We start from the raw sequence: 20,888 nt of genomic DNA on the forward strand, positions 1-20,888 counted from the left end.
CATGTAGTGCCAATCCCTGCTCATCCACTCCGGATGGCATCATACCAGGCTGACTCATGCTGAAGGGGAATACACCATGTGGGTAAGTGCTAGGATATAGAAATTCAAGCTGATCCAGGCCAGGGGGCTCTAATCCATGCTGATCTGGCCTTGCAGAGACTTGATCTGGACTAATGCTTGCCCCCCCATACAGCTCTGGGTGCACATGATGCCTGTCTCTGGCTGAGGGTAAACCCTGTTGAACTGGGCCAGCGTATGCCTCTTGTTCATCTCTTCGTAGATGTGCTGTGCTGGGATCCTCTCTAGGTCTGTGATGGTCAGATTCCATTCTGAATTGGGACACAAAAAGGTGAGGGGTCTTTGCCAGGCTGCCTTCGTCATGGACCCTCGGTTGCTGTTCTCTTCCAGGAAACCCAGCAGCATGTCTGCCTCGTCCCCTGCTAAGAGCCACTTCAGAGGGGGGTCCTGGTCCACTGGTTCCTAATAAGGCCTGATCTGAGCCCAAACCACTGGCAGAATCCAGAGACTGGTCCACACTGGAACGCTTGGTGGAGATTCCACTTGGGATATCATGTGATGACAGGGAAGTCAGTTTTTTGTGTTTAAGAGGTCCTACTGTTGACTCTGGGATCTGGTTGAAGAGGAAGAAAAAAAGCAGAGACTATAAGTAACAAATACTGTAAGACTTGGAGAGAAGGGAATCTGGGGTGCCTGAGAAAGATAACTTAATGTCCTTGGGGAAAAATGCCTTCTGGCCCCCAAAACTAAGCTGGACACAGAGACAGACTTGGCTAATCCTAAAGGGTAAGTCTCCAGATTTTGGAGCATCTACACATTTGCAAATGATATCATAATATATAACCTCCCTCATAAAAGACAGAGGAACACTGCAGAATCCAAGTGACCCATGCTAACTCTCACCGTGACTACAAGCAAAGAATACAAGTAGTTTATTGTTTAAAATATGCAGGCCACCTCTTTCTTTTTTCTTTCTTTCTTTTTTTTTTTTTTTTGTATTTTTCTGAAGCTGGAAACGGGGAGAGACAGTCAGACAGACTCCCTCATGCGCCCAACCGGGATCCACCCGGCACGCCCACCAGGGGGCGATGCTCTGGGGGCGTCACTCTGCCGCGACCAGAGCCACTCTAGCGCCTGAGGCAGAGGCCAAGGAGCCATCACCAGCCCCCGTGCCATCTTTGCTCCAATGGAGCCTTGGCTGCGGGAGGGGAAGAGAGAGACAGAGAGGAAGTGGAGGGGGAGGGGTGGAGAAGCAGATGGGCGCTTCTCCTGTGTGCCCTGGCCGGGAATCGAACCCGGGACTTCTGCACGCCAGGCCGACACTCTACCACTGAGCCAACCGGCCAGGGCTGCAGGCCACCTCTTGATGGCCCCATTGCTGATGGTAGAAGTGTATGCTGCAGGGCAACTAAACCATATATTTAAAATGTAAATGTGCCTGGCCTGTGGTGGTACAGTGGATAGGGTGTTGACCTGGAATGCTGAGGTCATTGGTTCAAAACCCTGGGCTTGCCTGGTCAGGGCACATATGAGAGTTGATACCAGAAGTCGCTCCTCCACACTTCTCTCTCTTTTCTCTCTCTCTCCTCTCTAAAATACTAAGTAAAATCTTAAAAAAGATTGTAAGTGCACAGGAACTTCTATAGGTAGAAATTTTCTCTACGGACTCTCATCAAAGGGTGCCGAGAGGCCTAGGCAGGTTGGTTCAGTGGATAGAGCATCGGCTGAATGCTGGGGATTCAGCATGGCATGTAACATCCCAGGTTTGATCCCCAGTCAAGGCTCACATGAGAAGTGACCATCTGTTTCTTTCCCCCTCCTGCTCCCCCTTCTCTCCTTCTTCCCCTCCTACAGCCAGTGGCTTGATTTGTTCAAGTGTCATCCCCGGGCACTGAGGATACCTCAGTTGGTTTGAGCATTGGCTCTAGAGGGGGGTTACCAGGTGGATCCTGGTTGGGGTGCATGCAGGAGATTATCTTACTATCTCCCTTCCTCTTACTTAAAAAAAAAAAGTACATGGAGACTTGGGATAGTTTTAGTAAAAGATGAATTGTTGGAGGTAGCCAACTCCACCTTAGAGACGACCCCAAAACGAGCACTCTTTAAGACCACCTCTCTCCTTCGAGCGCGCCTCGTGCAAGATTGCTCATCTGTTCATCTCGCCCAGAGACTCGTTGACAACATAGCCCCGCTCTTGAAGATCTTCCCTGACGTCACGACTGAAGTATTTTCAGATGTGTTCATTCATCAGCTAGAAGCTCCTTTCTCTCCACCTCTTTCAACATATTTTTTAACAGATTAAAAAAAAAATCTCAAAGCTAAAATTTGAAAAATAACTCCCTACTTTTCTAAAGTGAATTCTGTAGTTTATGTTATCACAAAATTGGGGAGTTTGGGTCAACTTCCTATTGATGTTTGAGTTGTCTTTTTAGGTTGAGTTATGACTGATCAAACAGCTATCACAAAATTCTGGAGGAGCCTTTCTACACTGGGAAAGTTTGCAGAAGTTTAAAAAGTTGTGAGTCATGTGCATGACTTTGAGTCTCACCCCCGAAAGCTGAGCGGCTCACCCACAACCCCAGCTCTGGATTCCTGCTCCGTGATGCCCAGAACCATTTAGCAAGAGCACCGGCTAAGTGTCTTGTATTCATTTTCTACTGTGGTGTAACAAATAAAAACAAATACGTTGATCATCTGCCAGTTTCCAGGCGTCATAGGTCCAGATCTACCTTAGTCGAATTTGCTATCAGAGTCAAACAGCCTGTGATCCAGGCCAAGCCAGGCTTCATCTGAGGCTCAGGGCCCTCCTCCAGGCTCGTCTGGTTTGTTACCAGAATTCAGTTCCTCCTGGTGGTAGGACTGAGGCCTTGTTTCCTTGTTGGCTGTTGGCCAAGGGTCACTCTCAGCTCCTAAAGGCCGTTCTCGATCCCTCTCCTGAGGTGCCACATGGCGGCCAGCAGGAGGGCGTGTCTGGTCCGTCCTTCACCTTCTTCAGAAGGTTTCACCTAATTAGGTCAGGGCCACCTGGAATTATCTCCTCTTCGATTAGTTTGAAATCAATTTGTTAATAAGCTAATGATAAGAGACATCTCATCATGCCCACACCAAGGGAAGGGACTGTGTGATGTGTGTACACCAGGGGCAGCAGTCCTGGCAGCCAGCTGAGAGTGCGCCCATTACTGGTTCCCTAGGCCTCATGGACTTAAAACCAGCCGCTACGATGAAACAACTGCCTTGAAAGTGACACCCAACAAACACATTGACATTATCAGAAACCACTCTGGAAGCAACTGCTGTGGACCCTGCCCAATGTTCAGAAACAAGAATGCCAGAGAAGGGCACAAAAATTCAGCTAAACTTACGAGAGCGGCTAACCTCAGGAGGGAACTGCCTCAGGAGGGAAAAGATGACTGTATTAATAAGTTTCCCACGGCTGCTGAGATGAAGTCCCGCAAACTGAGCAGCTTAAAAGAACACACATTTGTCACCTTACAGTTCAGCAGTTCAGAGCTCCAAATCCAGTGTCTCTAGGGCTACAGCCACAGTTGACGGCCAGGCAGACTCCTTCTGGAGGCTCTGAGGGGATAATCCGTTTCTTTGTCTCTTTCAGCTTCTAACAGCCGCTGACATTCCTTGGTTTGTGGCCGCTTGGCTCCAATCTCTGCTTCTGTGGTCACATCACCATCTCTTCTGCAGCGGAATCTCCCTCTGCCTTCCTGTCATCAAGACCTTTGTGATAGCTCGCCTCCATCCCTCAAAATATCACAGGATAATCTCTCATCTCAATGTCCCTAGTTTAATCATACCTGTGAAGTCCCTTTCATCATATAAATTAACACTCCCAGGTTCCGGGGATTAAGACTTGGTTATGCCTGACCAGGCGGTGGTGCAGTGGATAGAGCGTAGGACTGGGATGCGGAGGACCCAGGTTTGAGACCCCGAGGTTGCCAGCTTGAGCGCGGGCTCATCTGGTTTGAGCAAAAGCTCACCAGCTTGGACCCAAGGTCGCTGGCTCGAGCAAGGGGTTACTCGGTCTGCTGAAAGCCCACGGTCAAGGCACATATGAGAAAGCAATCAATGAACAACTAAGGTGTCACAACAAAAAACTGATGATTGGGCCCTGGCCGTTTGGCTCAGCGGTGGAGCGTCGGCCTGGCGTGCGGGGGACCCGGGTTCGATTCCTGGCCAGGGCACATAGGAGAGGCGCCCGTTTGCTTCTCCACCCCCCCCCCTTCCTCTCTGTCTCTCTCTTCCCCTCCCGCAGCCAAGGCTCCATTGGAGCGTAGATAGCCCGGGCCTGGGGATGGCTCCTTGGCCTCTGCCCCGGGCACTGGAGTGGCTCTGGTCGCGGCGGGGTGACACCCCGGAAGGGCGGAGCATCGCCCCCTGGTGGGCAGAGCTTTGCCCCTGGTGGGCATGCCGGGTGGATCCCGGTAGGGCGCATGCGGGAGTCTGACTGTCTCTCCCCGTTTCCAGCTTCGGAAAAATACAAAAAAACAACAACAAAAAAACCTGATGATTGATACTTCTCATCTCTCTCTGTTCCTGTCTGTCTGTCCCTATCTATCCCTCTCTCTGACTCTCTTTCTCTGTAAAAAAAAACACCAAAAAAACCAAACAAATAAACAAAATAACGACTTGGTCATTGTGAGCCATTATTCAGCTTATCATAGTGACTAAACCGAAGTTACAGTTTTACAGAACAAACACTCTGAAATCCTAGAAAAATGGATATATAACAGCTAAAGAAGTGGGGGCAGGGACCTGGAACAGGGTTGGTTATTTCCCTTAATGGCATTAGATGAGACCACGTCATTTCTGAGAATAGGAATTAGAAATAATGTGTGCCAACATAGACTTCCTAACATGAGCCATGCCTTAGACTCATCTTCTAAGATGTCTAAATAGCAAACCATAACAACACAGCCCTTTCATGTTGGGAAAACCTGGAGAACACCCCTCTGTGGCTTTGTCCCTCCCACCCTGCACCCCCAGGCCACAGACTTTCAAGAGAGAGATGCCAGTTGCTCAATGTTAAGACAATTTAACTCCTCACCCCTTCCAAGACCTATCAGAGGACTTTCTAATTGAAGTGTGCCTCATGCATCCCTCTCCGTATTTTAGCATGCCTAAGATGGTATCATTTTAAGGTGTTCCCTTATGTAATGCACCTGTAGGAAAGGGAACATGCCGCCAATTTAATATAAAATGCCATCAAGGCCTGACGTGTGGTGGCACAGTGGATAAAGTGTCGACCTGGAATGCTGAGGCTGCCGGTTCAAAACCCTGGGCTTGCCCAGTCAAGGCACATATGGGAGTTGAAGTTTCCTGCTTCTGTCTCTCTCTCTCTCCTCTAAAATGAATAAATAAATAAAAATATTTTTTTTTTATTTTTTTATTTTATTTATTTATTTTTTTCTGAAGCTGGAAACAGGGAGAGACAGTCAGACAGACTCCCGCACGCGCCCGACCGGGATCCACCCGGCACGCCCACCATGGGGCGACGCTCTGCCCACCAGGGGGCGATGCTCTGCCCATCCTGGGCGTCGCCATGTTGCAACCAGAGCCACTCTAGCGCCTGGGGCAGAGGCCACAGAGCCATCCCCGGCGCCCGGGTCATCTTTGCTCCAATGGAGGCTTGGCTGCGGGAGGGGAAGAGAGAGACAGAGAGGAAGGCGCGGCGGAGGGGTGGAGAAGCAAATGGGCGCTTCTCCTATGTGCCCTGGCCGGGAATCGAACCCGGGTCCTCCGCACGCTAGGCTGATGCTCTACCGCTGAGCCAACCGGCCAGGGCATAAAAATAATTTTTTAAAAATGCCATCAACTCTTAGATACATCTCAACTTCAGAGATGCTGCTATGCGGGGGAATATGCATCTTGGACTCAGTAGGTTTATTGTGAGCCAAATGCATTGCTTTTAAGCTCCTCCTTTCCTGTGACCCATTAGACTGTGATCTGAACAATGAAGATGTACAATGAACTGCCCGCTAGACAGGAGGAATCCAGAATTCCTTCTGGGACTTGGGCTTTCAGTACTCAACTGCCTTCAGCAGCTCTCCATGACCTCAGGATGTTCCAAAATGCTTATTTCTGCTTCCCTGGGGGACGTGCCATGAGGCCAGACTCATTCATTTTGCTCAGTTGGTTGAAATCAGGCTCAATCTTCTTAGATTGCTCCGCTAATCTTTGGGTCCCACAGTGGAAAATATCGCAGTGGTGACCTCAACCTCACAGGTGATCACCTGCCTCTCTCTCCATGGGGGCCTGAAACAAGACCTTTAATTTTTGTTTTCTACCTTCTTTAGCCTGTCAGGACACACACCGTCAAACAGAAAACGTCCTCTACCCTGGGTATACTATTTCTACAAAAGAACATCTGCACTCAAGATCCACAGACCAGCCCTGGCTAGGATAGATTGGTTGGTTAGAGCATTGTCCCAAAACACAGAGAATGCCAGTTCAATCCCAGGTCAGGGCACATACAGTTTGATGTTCCTGTCTCTATTTCTCTCCCCCTTCCTTTCTTGCTAAAATCAATAAATAAACTTAAAAAAAAAATCCAGAGAGTTAGTAAAATGGCCACTGAAAAATGCTTCCATTGTGAAATGCCCATCATGATGGATCCAGCTGGCACCTCAGGCTCACTGCCTGGGTCACAGGAAAGTCAGAAACCTCTTCCTCCCATAAGCACATTTTGACGAGAGTGCTAGGGTTGGGATTGTCCTGGTTATGGTAAGCCTTTTATTTTTTCTTACCATTAGAAAAAGTACACGAGGCGGGCAGAAGGACAGAGGAGACGGTGGCTGGGAGGAAGAGAAGAAAAAGAAAAAGAATGGTAGTTACCACCATCTGCCAAAACCCATAATTGACCGTAACAATGCCGAGTTTCTCTCTCTCTCTTTTTTTTTTTTACAGAGACAGAGAGCCAGAGAGAGTGACAGACAGACAGAAACGGAGAGAGACGAGAAGCACCAATCATCAGTCCCTCGGTCCGACACCCCAGCCGCCCATTGACTGCCCTCTCACATGTGCCCCGGCCGTGGCCTTTCAGCAGACCGAGTAACCCCTTGCCCAAGCCAGGGACCTTGGGTCCAAGCTGGTGAGCTTTGCTCAAACCAGATGAGCCCACGCTCAAGCTGGCGACCCTGGGGATCTTGAACCTGGGTCCTCTGCACCCAGTCCGATGCTCCATCCACTGCGCCACCACCTGGTCAGGCCCAACGCTGAGATTTGAAATCTTATGTTAAAGGAAACCACTGACAGTGTGCAGGGAGGTGGTGTCCAGTGCTCTGTGGTCTCTCAGCTGGAGACAGTGAGATTCTCCTAGCTGTGGCCAAACTTGTCATCACCTGAGCTTGTTCTCTTGCTTCTAAAAATTCTGCAGCTTTTATATTTATTCTCACTTCTGGAGTTGTTCAGGATTGTGAACAACTATCCAAACACTGACACTTTCTTAGCTTTGGGAAAAGTAAGACTGTCTCAGGGTAGATGCTTATCTAAAGGTCTCACAGTGGCTTCCGGAAAATGTGTGCTTACTCAGAACGCAAGACAGTGGTATATGTAAAAAGCTTTGGCTTTAAAAAAAGACAAAACAGCCATTATAAATGTCTAATCACTATGTTGTACACCTGAAGGTAATATAATATTGCATGTCAACTGTAATTGAAAATTTTTTTTAAATTTTTAAACAGCAAAAGCAGAGGCAGTCTTTCCCTAGGCCACTCCTTCTGTTTACAGGTTCCTCTTCCAACACTTTCTGATGGTACTTTCCTCTGAAGATGGACCCAGAATTCAGAAAGTCTTGGGACTGCCCAGATATTTGTCGTACCCAAGATGGCCACTTGGTGGCGCCAAAAAGGTTCACTCTCTTCCCCCTGCTTGTGTGTGCACATACACGTGAGATCCTCTTCGAGGGACCCAGATGCACAAAGTCATGGGAAGGGAAATGTCAAGATCAAAAAGGCAGCTGATTCTGGACCTTGAGGGTCATTTGAAAAAATACCCATTTTATACAGATGAAAAAAAGCTGGGGATTTGAAAATGATATGGTTATCCTGTGCGCTGTCTAGAACAGACAGGTGCCTTCGTGAAAGTTTCCCCAAGGGTAAAAGTCACCATCAGCAAATGACTCCATAACAAGGTTTTATTTCCAGGGTTGGTCACCTTGGTCCACTAATAGTGAAGGGACTTGGCACATTTCAGGAGATAGAGTATAAAAGAACTCTGAAACACCACAAAAGGAGATCAGGTACCATTTTCCATCCAACCATTTGGTCAAGCTCAAAGAACTGGGTACCTATAGGCAGTGCTGGTAGGGAGAGTAAGAATCCATCTCTCTCCTTCTATGCTGGTGGGGGGTCTAAATTGGAACCAAACCCACAGGAGGCAGTTTGTCAAAAGCTTGCCAAATTGCAGACTCACACTCCATTTCTAGGAGTGATACATGAAGCAATGCTTGTCATAAAATCGGGGCAAAACATTTAAAATATCCATAATAGGGGACTATGAAATAAATTATGAACACCCACATATGGAACACTGTGCAATAGTAAAAAAGGAAGAGGCTCAGGGGAGCCCACCAAGACCACCGCCCAGCCCCTGTCCTTATTTGCTCACCATTTGTGAGGACCTCAAGCCGTCGGTAATCGCCTGTTCCAGCTCCTCCCAGGTGACCATGGTGACTTCTCCATGAGGAACCGAAGTCATCTTCCGCCTGAAGGGTCCCTGACAGTAACAGACAACATATGTGTGCGTGCACACACACACCTAGTTTAATCCCAGAAGTTTTAGGAACAGAACTGAGCTAACAGGATTAGTGGATCCTTCCACAGCCCTACCCTCAAGGAGAGAGGTCACTGTGAGTCGTGGGCAGCTGGCTTCCTGTCCCATGTAGGTCCTAAGGGAGCACTGGGCAGGGATAGAAAGGATTTCTCTTCAACCCAGGCGCAGTGCCCTGAAGGGCAAAGGGCACACATGTCATCCTACCCTGGAGGGATGCAGACATCCAGGTTGGGAGTCTGGGGGAGCTCAAGCGAGGGGGCCAGGCTGTGGGCACCCATCCTCCTCCCATCCCTTCCAGGGCCCTTTCCAACAGAAGTGGCAGACATTACCAAGATTTCCTCCCGGTCTCTGACTACCTTCTCTACTTCTTCAATCCGTTGCAGGAGTTTCTGGAAGAAGAGTTCAGAGGTGGAGGGTCAAAGCTGGCCCTCCTGTGGCCCTTGCACACACACTGGCACAGGGAAGAGGAGGAAGGGTACGTGGATCTTAGAGGAGGAGAGAGGGTAGACAGAAAGTGGGTAAGCCAACAAGAGGAAGGGACATGGGGTGTGACAGGATGGTGATAGGGACAGATATGCCAGGAGCACATGCTAATTCTGGGATGGGAATCTTTGTCCTGGAATTCGCTTCAGACTAACCACTAATGAAACACTGCCTGATTGCAGAACAGGGCTGATCTGCCTCCCAAGGACAAGCCTTTATCAGGTACTTCAGAGCCTCTGAGCTGAGAAGTTGTCAGCTCCCCTCTGGGTGGGTTCAGGATCCTTGGGTGTCTGATAGATAGGGGTGAGCCTCTGTGCAAACAGGGTGAGGAAGGGGGCTGCACAGCAAGATGTGAGGTCCCGGCACCTCACCATGGGGCTCAACTCTGGGAACTCCTGCGCCTTTTCCTGGTCTTTTGCCAGGGCTTCCTTCAGGGTTTTCACATCTTCTATGACGCCCTGGAGCAGTTCCATGGCCTGAAAGGTAGAGTGGGGGCAGCATGGGCCAGAGCTGTTACCAAGGCCTGGTACTGCCACCATGCCCACAATTGCCAGCTGCAGTCTCCTCCCCCCATTGGTGGGTGGTCCTGTGGCTCACAACCTGGGCTGGAGCGGAGTCTGGAGAGGGGGTGGCTTGTTCTCACCTGGGGACTGTCCTTCCAGATTTTCATCAACCCTGTTTGCGCCTTCTCTGGCATCAGTGTGGCCATCCTAGGCACTGGCATGGTCATGCCTGGCACAGGCTTGGCTGTTTTGGGAATAGGTATATCCGTCTCAGGCATAGGCACTGCCATCCCAGCCTCCTGCCTGGTCATTTTGGGTATCAGCTTGGCCATGCTAGGCATCAGCGTGGCTTCCTCAAGTGTAGTCTTCTCTGGCGTGGTCTTCCTGGGTGTGGCCATCTCTGATGTGACCATCTCCAGTGTGGCAATCTCAGGCATCACCATCTGGGTCATGGAAGTGGCCCTTTCCTGCTCCCCTAGCCAATTCTTGGTGTCCAAGTCCAGCCCCCCAGCCAGGGTAGCGAAGGACTGAAAGTGGGCTAGGACGCCCTGCACCTGACTGTCCATGGCTTTGACCTGCCGGCCAAGGTCCTGGACTTGCCCGTCCAGGTTCTTCACCTGGCTCTCCAGCGTTTGGGCCGGCACCCTAGCCGCAGTACTCCTTCGCCTTTCCTTCGGCACAGCCATCTGTGGGGTGCTGAGTGAGACCCTTGGGGGTGGGGTCTCAAAGGAGCTGCTCTGCTCAGGTGACAAGGACTGGAAGCCCACCCGGGTGTCCTGCAGGTGGAGGTTCTTGAGCATAGCCACGAGGAGTGTGTGAAGGGCCGTGAAGTTGACAGCGCCCACCTCCGGGGTGCCGATGGCCAGGTCGGCCAACTCCCGGAGGGAGACTGTGGTGGCAGCCGCCACGGGCGGCATTGTGCACAGTCTCAGGAGCGGTCAACACCTGCGGCCAGGGTCCCCTCTCTGATCGCCATGCCTCTGTGACCTTTCAGGGACCCTGCGGGGTCCTGGAACACTGTGCCCCCTAGGCCCAGCTGCACTAGGCACCAGTCACCTTCTGGAGCCTGCCTAGAGGACAGAGAAGAGCGCACTGCCGCCGGGCTTCCCACTCTTGACTTCCGGAGCCAGCGCCTGCCTCTCGGGCGGGGTCTGATGTACAGCTGACTCTCAGCGTCAGGTTTCTGTATGTTTGAGCCCAGGGGTGCCTTACCTCGCACCAGGTCTCAGCCGGCGGACGGACGTTTGGAACTAAGCCACGGGGCGGGCGTGGGGGGTGGACACGCTGTGTGCGACCCCGTTGCAGTGGTCCCCGCGCGCCCTGAGGATTCCGCGGATGAACTCGCGCCCAGAGGTGACTGGCGCCGAGGCAGTAAGTCAGCGCTTTTCCCAACCTCCCCAGACTCACTAGGGTAGCCTTTCCTATAGGGTTCTGGGGAAGCCTTGGCCACAGTCTACGGTGCCACTAATTTTTATTGTTAGTAAACTCTTCCAAAGAAAGATGGTATGGGACTGTGCCAAGGCACTTCAGAACGCAGAGATTTGAGGGCACCAGGGCAACTATGCTTTGTATACCTGCTGTTCTATTATGCAGACCTGTGGCACAAACCTAAGGGTGCAGTCCTGAGACCTTGGTCCCTTGGGGACAGTTCCCATGTCATTCTACCCAATTAGAAGGAAGAGTAATTTAGAAGAGATCTCTCACCACCCATGTGATGCCTATTAGTCATCAGATGACAGAGCTTTTCTCTGCTGTGCTGGCCTAATTTATCTCAAAACACTCAAATGATCCTGTGCCAGTATTCCAGGGCAGGATTAGACAGGATAGATGAATTTGGTGCACTCAACAATTGAGGCTTGATTTCCCCATACCAGGTTCTTCCAGAAAACATGTAATACAATATTCAGGAAAAGCCACCCCCAGCACCTGGGCAAACCTTGCTCCAATGGAGCCTAGGCTGCGGGAGGGGAGGAGAGAGACAGAGAGGAAGGAGAGGAGAGAGGGGTGGAGAAGCAGATGGGCGCTTCTCCTGTGTGCCCTGGCCGGGAATCGAACCCGGGACTCCTGCACACCAGGCCGACGCTCCACCACTGAGCCAACTGGCCAGGGCTAAAAATTTTTTATTTTTAAACAATCACAAACTTCCAAAAAACTTGCAGGTATGGTGCAACCATTTGAGAATAAATTGATATCCTGAGGCCTACCACCCCCAAATACTTTAATGAATAATTCCTACAGACAGGACTTTCTCTTCAACAAGCACAACATAGCAGTCAAGTGGGAATCCTAACACTTACTTGTGACTGCCATTTAACCTTCAGTCCCCACTCATGTCTAGTCTGTTATCCTGGTAAGCTCTTCAGAGTACAAGGGGCCAGTAGCATGCAGTTGTCATGCTGCTGTCATCTTCTTCCACCTGGAACAGTGACACTGTTGAAGACTTTGACACTTTAGCCAGTTTATTTTGTTGAATATTCCTCAATTTAGGTTTGTCAGATATTTGTTACATTAACCTAAATGTGAGAAAGTCAGGGTGAGAGGCACTAAGCATTTATTTGATATCAGAATGGATGGGTATTTGGGAAGCCCGACATAGGCAGAAACTCAGTGTTTGAATTCGGCAATGAAGGCAAGGAGTATTTATGAAAAAGGGAAAGGGAATAATCACATGAATGGAAAGAATGTTCTATTGGTGTTAACTATTTTAACTGCTTTCAAATTCAAATTCTTAGTTTCCCTGGGACTAGAGTTCAACACAAGTCCAGAACTTCCATAAGGGTAACACCAAGGACTTTGCTCACCATTCTATTCCCAGTGCCTGGTACACAGGCCTTCAGGTGGTTATCTTCAAAAGAACAAATTATTTGTACTCTTCTGTGCACTGGTGCGCCAACCTTCCTTAAAGCTAGCCTCAAAGTTTAAAGCCTTGCGGTCGGGCATCAGCTGTATGGGGGGCTGCAGTGCTGGGAGGGGGCTTTCTCAATTCTGTGTTCAGTGACTTTCCACAAGAACGTCACTGCAACTACACCAGCCACGGCCAGAACATCAGCTCCCCCAGCTCCGAGTCCTCCTGTTTTCATTTCCATACTCTGAAGACCTGGTATCATGCCAGGCACATATGAGGGTTCTAAATATCAATGTCAAGGGCATAGTCTATATTCTCATTCTAATCCCAAGAAATAAATCCTACTAAACGCTTTCAATAAAAAAATTCATTTTAGGCCCTGGCTGGTTGTTTCAGTGGTAGAGCATTGGCCCAGTATATAGAAGTCCTGGGTTCAATTCCCGGCCAGAGAATTGAACAGGAGAAGAGACTATCTGCTTCTCCACCCCTCCCCCTCTCCTTCCTCTCTCTCTCTCTCTTTTCCCCTACCAAGCCCAAGGCTCCATTGGAGCAAAGTTGGTCCAGGTGCTGAGGATGGCTCCATGGCCTCTATCTCAGGATCTAGAATGGCTCTGGTTGCAACGGAGCACCGCCCTGGATGGGCAGAGCATTGCCTCCTAGTGCAGTGGTCCCCAACTTTTTTTGGGCCACGGACTGGTTTAATGTCAGAAAATATTTTCACGGACTGGCCTTTAGGGTGGGACAGATAAATGCACAAAATAAAATTATGTGACTGGCGTAAAACCTGTGGTATTTTTAAATATAATTGTCGAACTTACGAAACAAGCGTCAAGAATGAGCCTTAGACGGATGTAACAGAGGGAATCTGGTCATTTTTTTTTTTTTTTCATTTTTCTGAAGCTGGAAACAGGGAGAGACAGTCAGACAGACTCCTGCATGCGCCCGACCGGGATCCACCCGGCACGCCCACCAGGGGGCGATGCTCTGCCCATCCTGGGCGTCGCCATGTTGCGACCAGAGCCACTCTAGCGCCTGGGGCAGAGGCCACAGAGCCATCCCCAGCGCCCGGGCCATCTTTGCTCCAATGGAGCCTTGGCTGCGGGAGGGGAAGAGAGAGACAGAGAGGAAAGTGCGGCGGAGGGGTGGAGAAGCAAATGGGTGCTTCTCCTGTGTGCCCTGGCTGGGAATCGAACCCGGGTCCTCCGCGGAATCTGGTCATTTTTAAAAAATAAAACATCGTTCAGACTTAAATATAAATAAGGGTTTTTTGGTTTTTTTTTCAGAGACAGAGAGAGAGTCAGAGAGATGGATAGACAAGGACAGACAGGAACGAAGAGATGAGAAGCATCAATCATTAGTTTTTCGTTGCGACATCTTAGTTGTTCATTAATTGCTTTCTCACATGTGCCTTGACTACGGGCCTTCAGCAGACCAAGTTACCCCTTGCTCAAGCCAGCGACCTTGGGTCTAAGCTGGTGAGCTTTTGCTCAAACCAGATGAGCCTGCGCTCAAGCTGGCGACCTTGGGGTCTCGAATCTGGGTCCTCCGCATCTGTCTGACGCTCTATCCACTGCACCATTGCCTGGTCAGGCCAGACTTAAATATAAATAAAACGGAAATAATGTAAGTTATTTATTCTTTCTCTGTGGACCGGTACCGGTCTGTGGCCCGGGGGTTGGGGACCACTGCCCTAGTGCACATGCCGGGTGCATCCGGGAGCATGTGGGAGTCTCTCTGCCTTCCTGCTTCCCACTTCAGGAAAAAAAAATTTTTTTTAAATCTCTATTTAGAGACATAGGGCGAGAAATACGGTATTTCCCCATATAAGATGTACCCTTTCCCAAAAAATTTGGGGGTCTAAAACTGGGTGCATCTTATACAGTGGATAGATTTTTTTTTACTTGCATTTCCCACTTTTTAGCGCTTGTCTTTTTTTTAATTTCGGGCCCCCAAATTAAGGAGCATCTTATACATGGGGAAATACAGTATTAACCGGAGGTATAGATGAAATTTGAGTTGAAAGGATCTTTACTTTCAATTCCAAACCTCCCTTTTTACTACGGATGACAGAGGCCCAGGAAGGCCTGGCCACCTGCCTGACCTGAGACAAGAATCAGGTGTCTTGAGGAACAGTCCATGGCTCTTCCTCTAACACCATGATCATCAGTTTATAAGGAAGTCCTTTGCCAAAATGCCCCTACTTGTCCATTAACAGAAGGCAACTTATTTGTATGGCTTAAAAAGCTAATGTGTTCCAAGTCTTGAATGTGGGTTGGGAACTTTTCTAGTCATTAGGAAAGGGGTAAAATATCAAGGAAACTTCTCTGCAGAGAAATGCAACTGTACAAATAAGCAAATTGTCCTTTATTATCTCTTAGAAACTAACAGAACCAGTAAGCAATTCCAGATCATTGCCTAGTGGCCCCTCCTCCTCCCATTATACTGTTCTGACTTGGATTGGACTAAAAGGCAAAGAAAGTTTATACCATATTTGCAACAGGGTCTAGAAGACAGATTGGGTATAAAATGAGTTCTGATTATGTAATTTTAAATGTTGGGTAGGAAGGCCAGGTGCAATGTAAGTAATGCAATAAACAAAAGTGTCACCTGTAACAGGAAAAAGTATAATTCTATTTTTTACAAATGTAGATCTTAACTATATTATTGAACAAGGATTTCACTTCAATGCTTAGGGACAGGATAGGCCCTGCAGAAAGAGGCTTAGGTCTAGGCTTTGGGGCCAGCCATGGACCCCAACAACCTTTATCATACTTCCCTTGTCTTCTGCAGAGTCTGGACCAAAGTCAGTCACCAGGAAGCACGTCGGTGGGTGTCTGTGCAATGGCGCAAAGAGACCAGCAAGACAACATTTTTTTATTTGTAACTGAAGAGCACCGCAGACACCTAGAGAGGTGCTCCCGCCTCCCTGGCATCCTTGCAGGGGATGGACACTACAAACAGTCCTTTGCTCAATGGCTGTAGGCATGGCATTTTCTCAGAGAAAAATAGGGTTCTCTATAAAAGATTTATATGAGGCTGAGAGAACGGGAATGGAAGCAGTGCCAGTTGCTCAGCTTCCCTAACTGCACTTAACATAATACACATTTCCCTGTGGTCGAAACAGCTGAATGAACAGGGCCGAGGTCAAACTTCACCTGCCGTGAACTCCTTCACAATGCCAAAAGATTTTCAGATTCTTTTCAGGAAAGTGTGATAACTTTTTTTAAGGAACAGGATGATGAGGGCACACATTTAAAGCCATTTATCCATTAGCTTTGTCTCCTTCTTGACTATCTGCATGCCTTCTATCTATCGAACTTGGCAGGAGGGACTGTCTGACTTCCTGGAAAGGAAACACTGTGTACATAATTGATGCCACTGTCGTCCTTGGGAGGCCCAGGGTCAAGGCAATCATGAAAGCTAGTCATCCACAGTGATGTTTCGGAAAAGGTATGCCATGGACTCCCCATTGTGGATTCTCCGAATTGCTTCAGAAAGAATCAGACTGATATCCACAGTCTTTATCTTGGGACACTGCAGCTTCTGTACCTCGTGAGGGACAGTATTGGTCACCACCACCTGGTCATAGCAGCAAGGGGAAACAAATACTGTTACTGATATGCCCAACATGGCCACGCAGAAAAGTCTACCTAACATTTAGTACCCACAGCCCAGGTTTCAACCTACAAAACCTTACTCTACAGAGTATGGTTTTTACAAACTAAGCTTAACCAACTTTCCACAAGGGAAGGGTTTCATGGTTCAAAACATAAGATTCTGAATGCAATCATCATTATATGCAGAAATGATAGGCTGAGTCCAAGCACTGTGCAAAAATTCCGTATTGTTGGGGACGAATTCTCTTCAGAGAAATTATATTGAAATACAAATTATACTGAAGTCCATAAAGCAAATCTTTATAAAAATAGACATCTATTCCTAACTATATAACTGCCCCAACAAATGCTAGCCACCATAGGTCGTCTGGAGAGACAATACTAACTGGGTCATTTCACTATTCACAGAAAACAGGGCAGAAAACCTTGACTTGAGCTAATGTTCCACACCCCTTAAAAGTACACAGACCTCATCAATGGAGGACTCTTCAATCAGGCGGGGGGCCTCTGCAGACAGGATGCCGTGAGTGGCCATGACATAAATCTTATAAGCGCCTCTCTCCTTCAGGATCTCTGCAGCAGCAACGAAACTTTCCACATCATCAATAATGTCATCCTGAGAAGAGATCGGAGTAAGTGTCAGGGAGCGGCCCTTGCCCTGCTTACGAATACACACTCACTGCCCTCTCTGCGCCTCAGAGGACAGTGAATCAAAACTCAGAGCTAAGCCTGACCTGTGGTGGCGCAGTGGATAAAAGCGTCAACCTGGAAATGCTGAGGTCGCCGGTTCGAAACCCTGGGCTTGCCTGGTCAAGGCACATATGGGAGTTGATGCTTCCAGCTCCTCCCCCCTTCTCTTTCTCTGTCTCTCCCTCTCCTCTCTAAAGATGAATAAATTAAAAAAAACAAAAAAACAAAAAAACCCCACTCAGAGTTATCTACCTGGGTCAAAGGGTCTAACACCAGCAATGGCAACAGACCTACATGGACTGCACTTTGTGTGGCTGTCAGTACAAAGAGCAAAACAGCCTTGTAGTCATATATGACATTCACAGCCAGAGTTTACAACCACCAAGGCTCATTTCCTGTTTCAAATTTCAAGATAATCTGACATAGCCAGTGTCCCATTTATTGTTACTGAGAGAAAGTTAAACGACAGGTACAGAGACATGAAGCAAGCCGTGAGGAGGACGAGCCTCTGGCTCAGGAAAAGCATTCGGAGCTGGGAGCAAATGTATCATGTTCAAGTACCAGGACTGACACTGTTCTCATTAGTAAAGATGAAACAGCTCGTCTTTAGTTCACCTCAGGGCCCTAAAGCTTATGGATGAGTAGTCAGCTGCTTTGACAGGCCCTACAGCCCTTAAGACAAAGGTTACTTATGGGGTTGACTTTTCTTATAGGAGTTATTGTGCTCTTTTTACACCTGTTGGTTATAATAATCCCTGTTCATCTATATAAAAATCTCTACTTGCCCCTAAGGAGTACGGGTGAGAAAGGGCAGAGCCACTTAAATCTATCGTTACTATAAATACAACCCAAAATGGACAACCGATAAAGAGCCAGAGGTGTCATCTCTGCACATGATGGAAGACATAACCATAACCATACCACTATGATTGCGATGCTCCCGCCAACATCTCCGACTACAGTTATTGGTGGCTTCTCTTTGGCCATCATCACTAGCAAAACAAAACAAATGACAAGACCCAGTCAGTCACACAGCACTAAGTGAATGTGATCATAACCCCTCCCTCTGGAAGGGGTGGCAAACCACTGTGAAGAAAAAAAACCCCAGATTCTTCTTGAGTGAGCAGGGGGCAGGGGGTGTCTTGAAAAAACACACAGTTTAGAGCACGTGGTCCAACAGAAACAGGATGAGACAGATGCTATTTTATATTTTCTAGTAGCCACATTAGGTGGTAAAAGCACACAGGTGAAATTAATAGATTTTATTTTACCAAACATATCCAAAATATTATTTCAATAGGTAATCAATATACAAATTTATTAGAAATGTTTTACATGTGTTTTATACAAAGTCTTTGGTATTTGGTGTGCATCTTACACACATGGCACTTTTCAGTTGAGACTAGTTATGTTTTAAGATCACAACAGCCAATGCCTGACTGGCAGTGGCACAGTGGATAGACTGTCGACCTGGGACACTGAGGTCCCAGGTTCAAAATCCCAAGGTAACTGGCTGGAGCAAGTGGTCACAGGCTCGGCTTGAGCTGCCCGGTCAAGGCGCATATGAGAAGCAATCAATGAACAACTAAAGTGCTGTAGCAACAGGTTGATGCTTCTCATCTCTCTACCCCCCTCAAAAAAAAAAAAAAAAAAAAAAAAAGGTCAAAACAGCCATGCGTGACTAGCAGGCACCAGTCTTTAGCTAGCACAAGTGTAAGGATGGAGTAGAACAGTGAGGAAGATTTCACCAACACACAGACCAGCACTGCCCTGCCACTCACCATAGAAACATTGACCTCTGAGACTGATGAGAAAACCTAAAATGAATGACACTCCGAAGAAAATCAAACAGGGAAAGGCTGTAAGAGCTGGCATTCAGCCTGGCCAGGCAGTGGCACAGTGGATAGAGTGTAAGATTGGGACATGGGAGACCCAGATTCGAGACCCCAAGGCCACCAGCTTGAGCGCGGGCTCATCTGGTTTGAGCAAAAAGCCCACCAGTTTGAACCCAAGGTCGCTGACTCCAGCAAGGGGCAGAGTGTGGTGACTAAGTGCACACTCTGAAGCCCAATCCTGGGTTCTAACTCCTGCTTTAAACTAAAGGAGTCAGGGCTGAGTCCAGGGCTAAGACAGTACAAGATACACAGGGAACATCTTGTTATATCATAAATAAAGGAGTATCAAAAAATGATAGGGACATGTCAAAAGAACATGGGAGGTAGCTTAAAGGAGTGCTCTTCAGTCATGTCTGAGACAAACTGAGTATTAAAATACTAGCAATGGATCAGTTCATAATACACTGAATAAAATAAGATTCTATGAATCCATACTGATACAAATGGAGGGAAGAAAAGAATTAGAAAAATCACCATTTGACAACAATCATAGTAATAGCTAATTCAACCTAATCACGAGGAAACAAACATGCCCCAGTTAAACAAACATGCCCCGGTTAAGGACTATTCTACAAAATAAATGGCCTACATTCTTCCAAAGTATCAGGTCAGAAGAGACAAAGAACAGAGGAGCCAGTCCAGCTGGAATGAGACAAGAAAAATGATGACCAAGTACCCTCTGTTACTTTACATTGGTTCTAGTCCAGAAACAATTGGTAAAATCTGAATAAGGTCTGAAGATTAGACAATGGTATTATAACAATGTTAGTTTCCTGAGTCTGAAAATGATAAACAATTGGAACGTTTACACCTTAGAGAGGGAGCCTGTGTGAGATTACCTGTTTGGGGCATAACTGTTCTACTATTGTTCCACCCTGGGTTTCGGAGGCAGGGTCAAGTAGATACATATTTCTAAAGGAAATAATCTCCTTCCCCTCAAAAGCCTAATTGACTTTCCAGTACAGAATGCTACTTACTGACACTCAAAAGCCTATGGAAATAAGTAGCCTGCACTCTGCTGGATTAAACAGATGTTTGGCAGTAGCAGACCAAAGGGTTACATTACTAACAGGGCTAAAAGTTACCTGATCACCAAAGCCTGGTGTTTTTTGTTTTGTTTTGTTTTTTTAAATATGACCACATTGCTTTTATTTCTTTTATTTATTTTTTTATAGAGACAGAGAGAGAGTCAGAGAGAGGGATAGATAGGGACAGACAGGAACGGAGAGAGATGAGAAACATCAATCATTAGTTTTTCATTGTGACACTTTAGTTGTTCATTGATTGCTTTCTCATATGTGTCTTGACCGTGGGGCTACAGCAGACCGAGTAACCCCTTGCTCGAGCCAGCGACCTTGGGTCCAAGCTGGTGAGCTTTGCTCAAACCAGATGAGCCCGCGCTCAAGCTGGCGACCTTAGGGTCTCGAACCTGGGTCCTCTGCATCCCAGACTGATGCTCTATTCACTGCACCACCACCTGGTCAGACAAAGCCTGGTGTTTGATTAATAGTGACGATCACCGATCGTACCAAAATATAAAAGCTTAAGATTTCACAACATCACACGTACAACTTTTTTACTAAAGCTAAAATCACGTCACACTCTCTGAATGGTAAGTGCTACCCAGGTATGTACAATGGTCCTTACATATTCTGCACATGTATTTAACACGTACAAAAGGGGAATCAATGCAATACCATTCAATTTTTAAAAATACCAAGAGAGCACACATCCACATAAGTATTAATCCAGCTACTCTTATTATTCAAGACTTGCTTCAATTTACAAATAAAGTAAAAACAGAGCTAATCTTACATGGCAACTCCAGGCCGGGATGGACAGTAGCATTTCTGACCATTGGGGGAGAGTGACGGCCATCATCCATGTCAAGCTCTGTACACTGAGCCTCTCCGTGGATCACAGCTAGCCCCAGGCGAAGCCTCTCAGCATAGGACTGGGCCCTAAGAGAAAGGCAAAGGGAAGGAGAGCCAAGCGTCACTCTTCTTTTTTTTTTTTTTTTTTTGTATTTTTCTGAAGCTGGAAACGGGGAGAGACA

The 20,888-nt window shown here is 47.7% G+C and overlaps 2 protein-coding genes across 7 annotated transcripts in view; both read right to left on the reverse strand.

The window, feature by feature from the left end:
* Positions 1-9,659: 9,659 nt before the first annotated feature.
* LOC136403050 (uncharacterized) lies at positions 9,660-10,879 on the reverse strand. Its single transcript, XM_066381346.1, has one exon. The coding sequence runs from the start codon at positions 10,700-10,702 to the stop codon at positions 9,731-9,733; it is 972 nt and encodes a 323-aa protein (XP_066237443.1). The 5' UTR covers positions 10,703-10,879; the 3' UTR covers positions 9,660-9,730.
* Positions 10,880-14,979: 4,100 nt separating this feature from the next.
* The window catches only part of PRPSAP1 (phosphoribosyl pyrophosphate synthetase associated protein 1), a 52,026-nt gene continuing 46,117 nt past the window's right edge, over positions 14,980-20,888 (reverse strand). For all 6 annotated transcript variants that reach the window (XM_066381343.1, XM_066381342.1, XM_066381341.1 and 3 more), the window contains 4 exons: positions 20,648-20,793; positions 17,859-17,929; positions 16,717-16,863; positions 14,980-16,209 (listed from right to left, as the gene is read on the reverse strand). In XM_066381343.1, coding sequence (XP_066237440.1) covers positions 16,051-16,209; positions 16,717-16,863; positions 17,859-17,929; positions 20,648-20,793 — 523 coding nt within the window. In that variant the 3' untranslated portion in view covers positions 14,980-16,050. The remainder of the gene's footprint in view (positions 16,210-16,716; positions 16,864-17,858; positions 17,930-20,647; positions 20,794-20,888) is intronic.

Source organism: Saccopteryx leptura, chromosome 4, assembly GCF_036850995.1.
Source record: "Saccopteryx leptura isolate mSacLep1 chromosome 4, mSacLep1_pri_phased_curated, whole genome shotgun sequence".
Lineage (NCBI taxonomy): Eukaryota > Metazoa > Chordata > Mammalia > Chiroptera > Emballonuridae > Saccopteryx > Saccopteryx leptura.

What these genes read in the sequence shown, in the direction of transcription:
- LOC136403050 (XM_066381346.1), bottom strand. Translation starts at nt 10,702, where the DNA reads ATGCCGCCCGTGGCGGCTGCCACCACAGTCTCCCTCCGGGAGTTGGCC.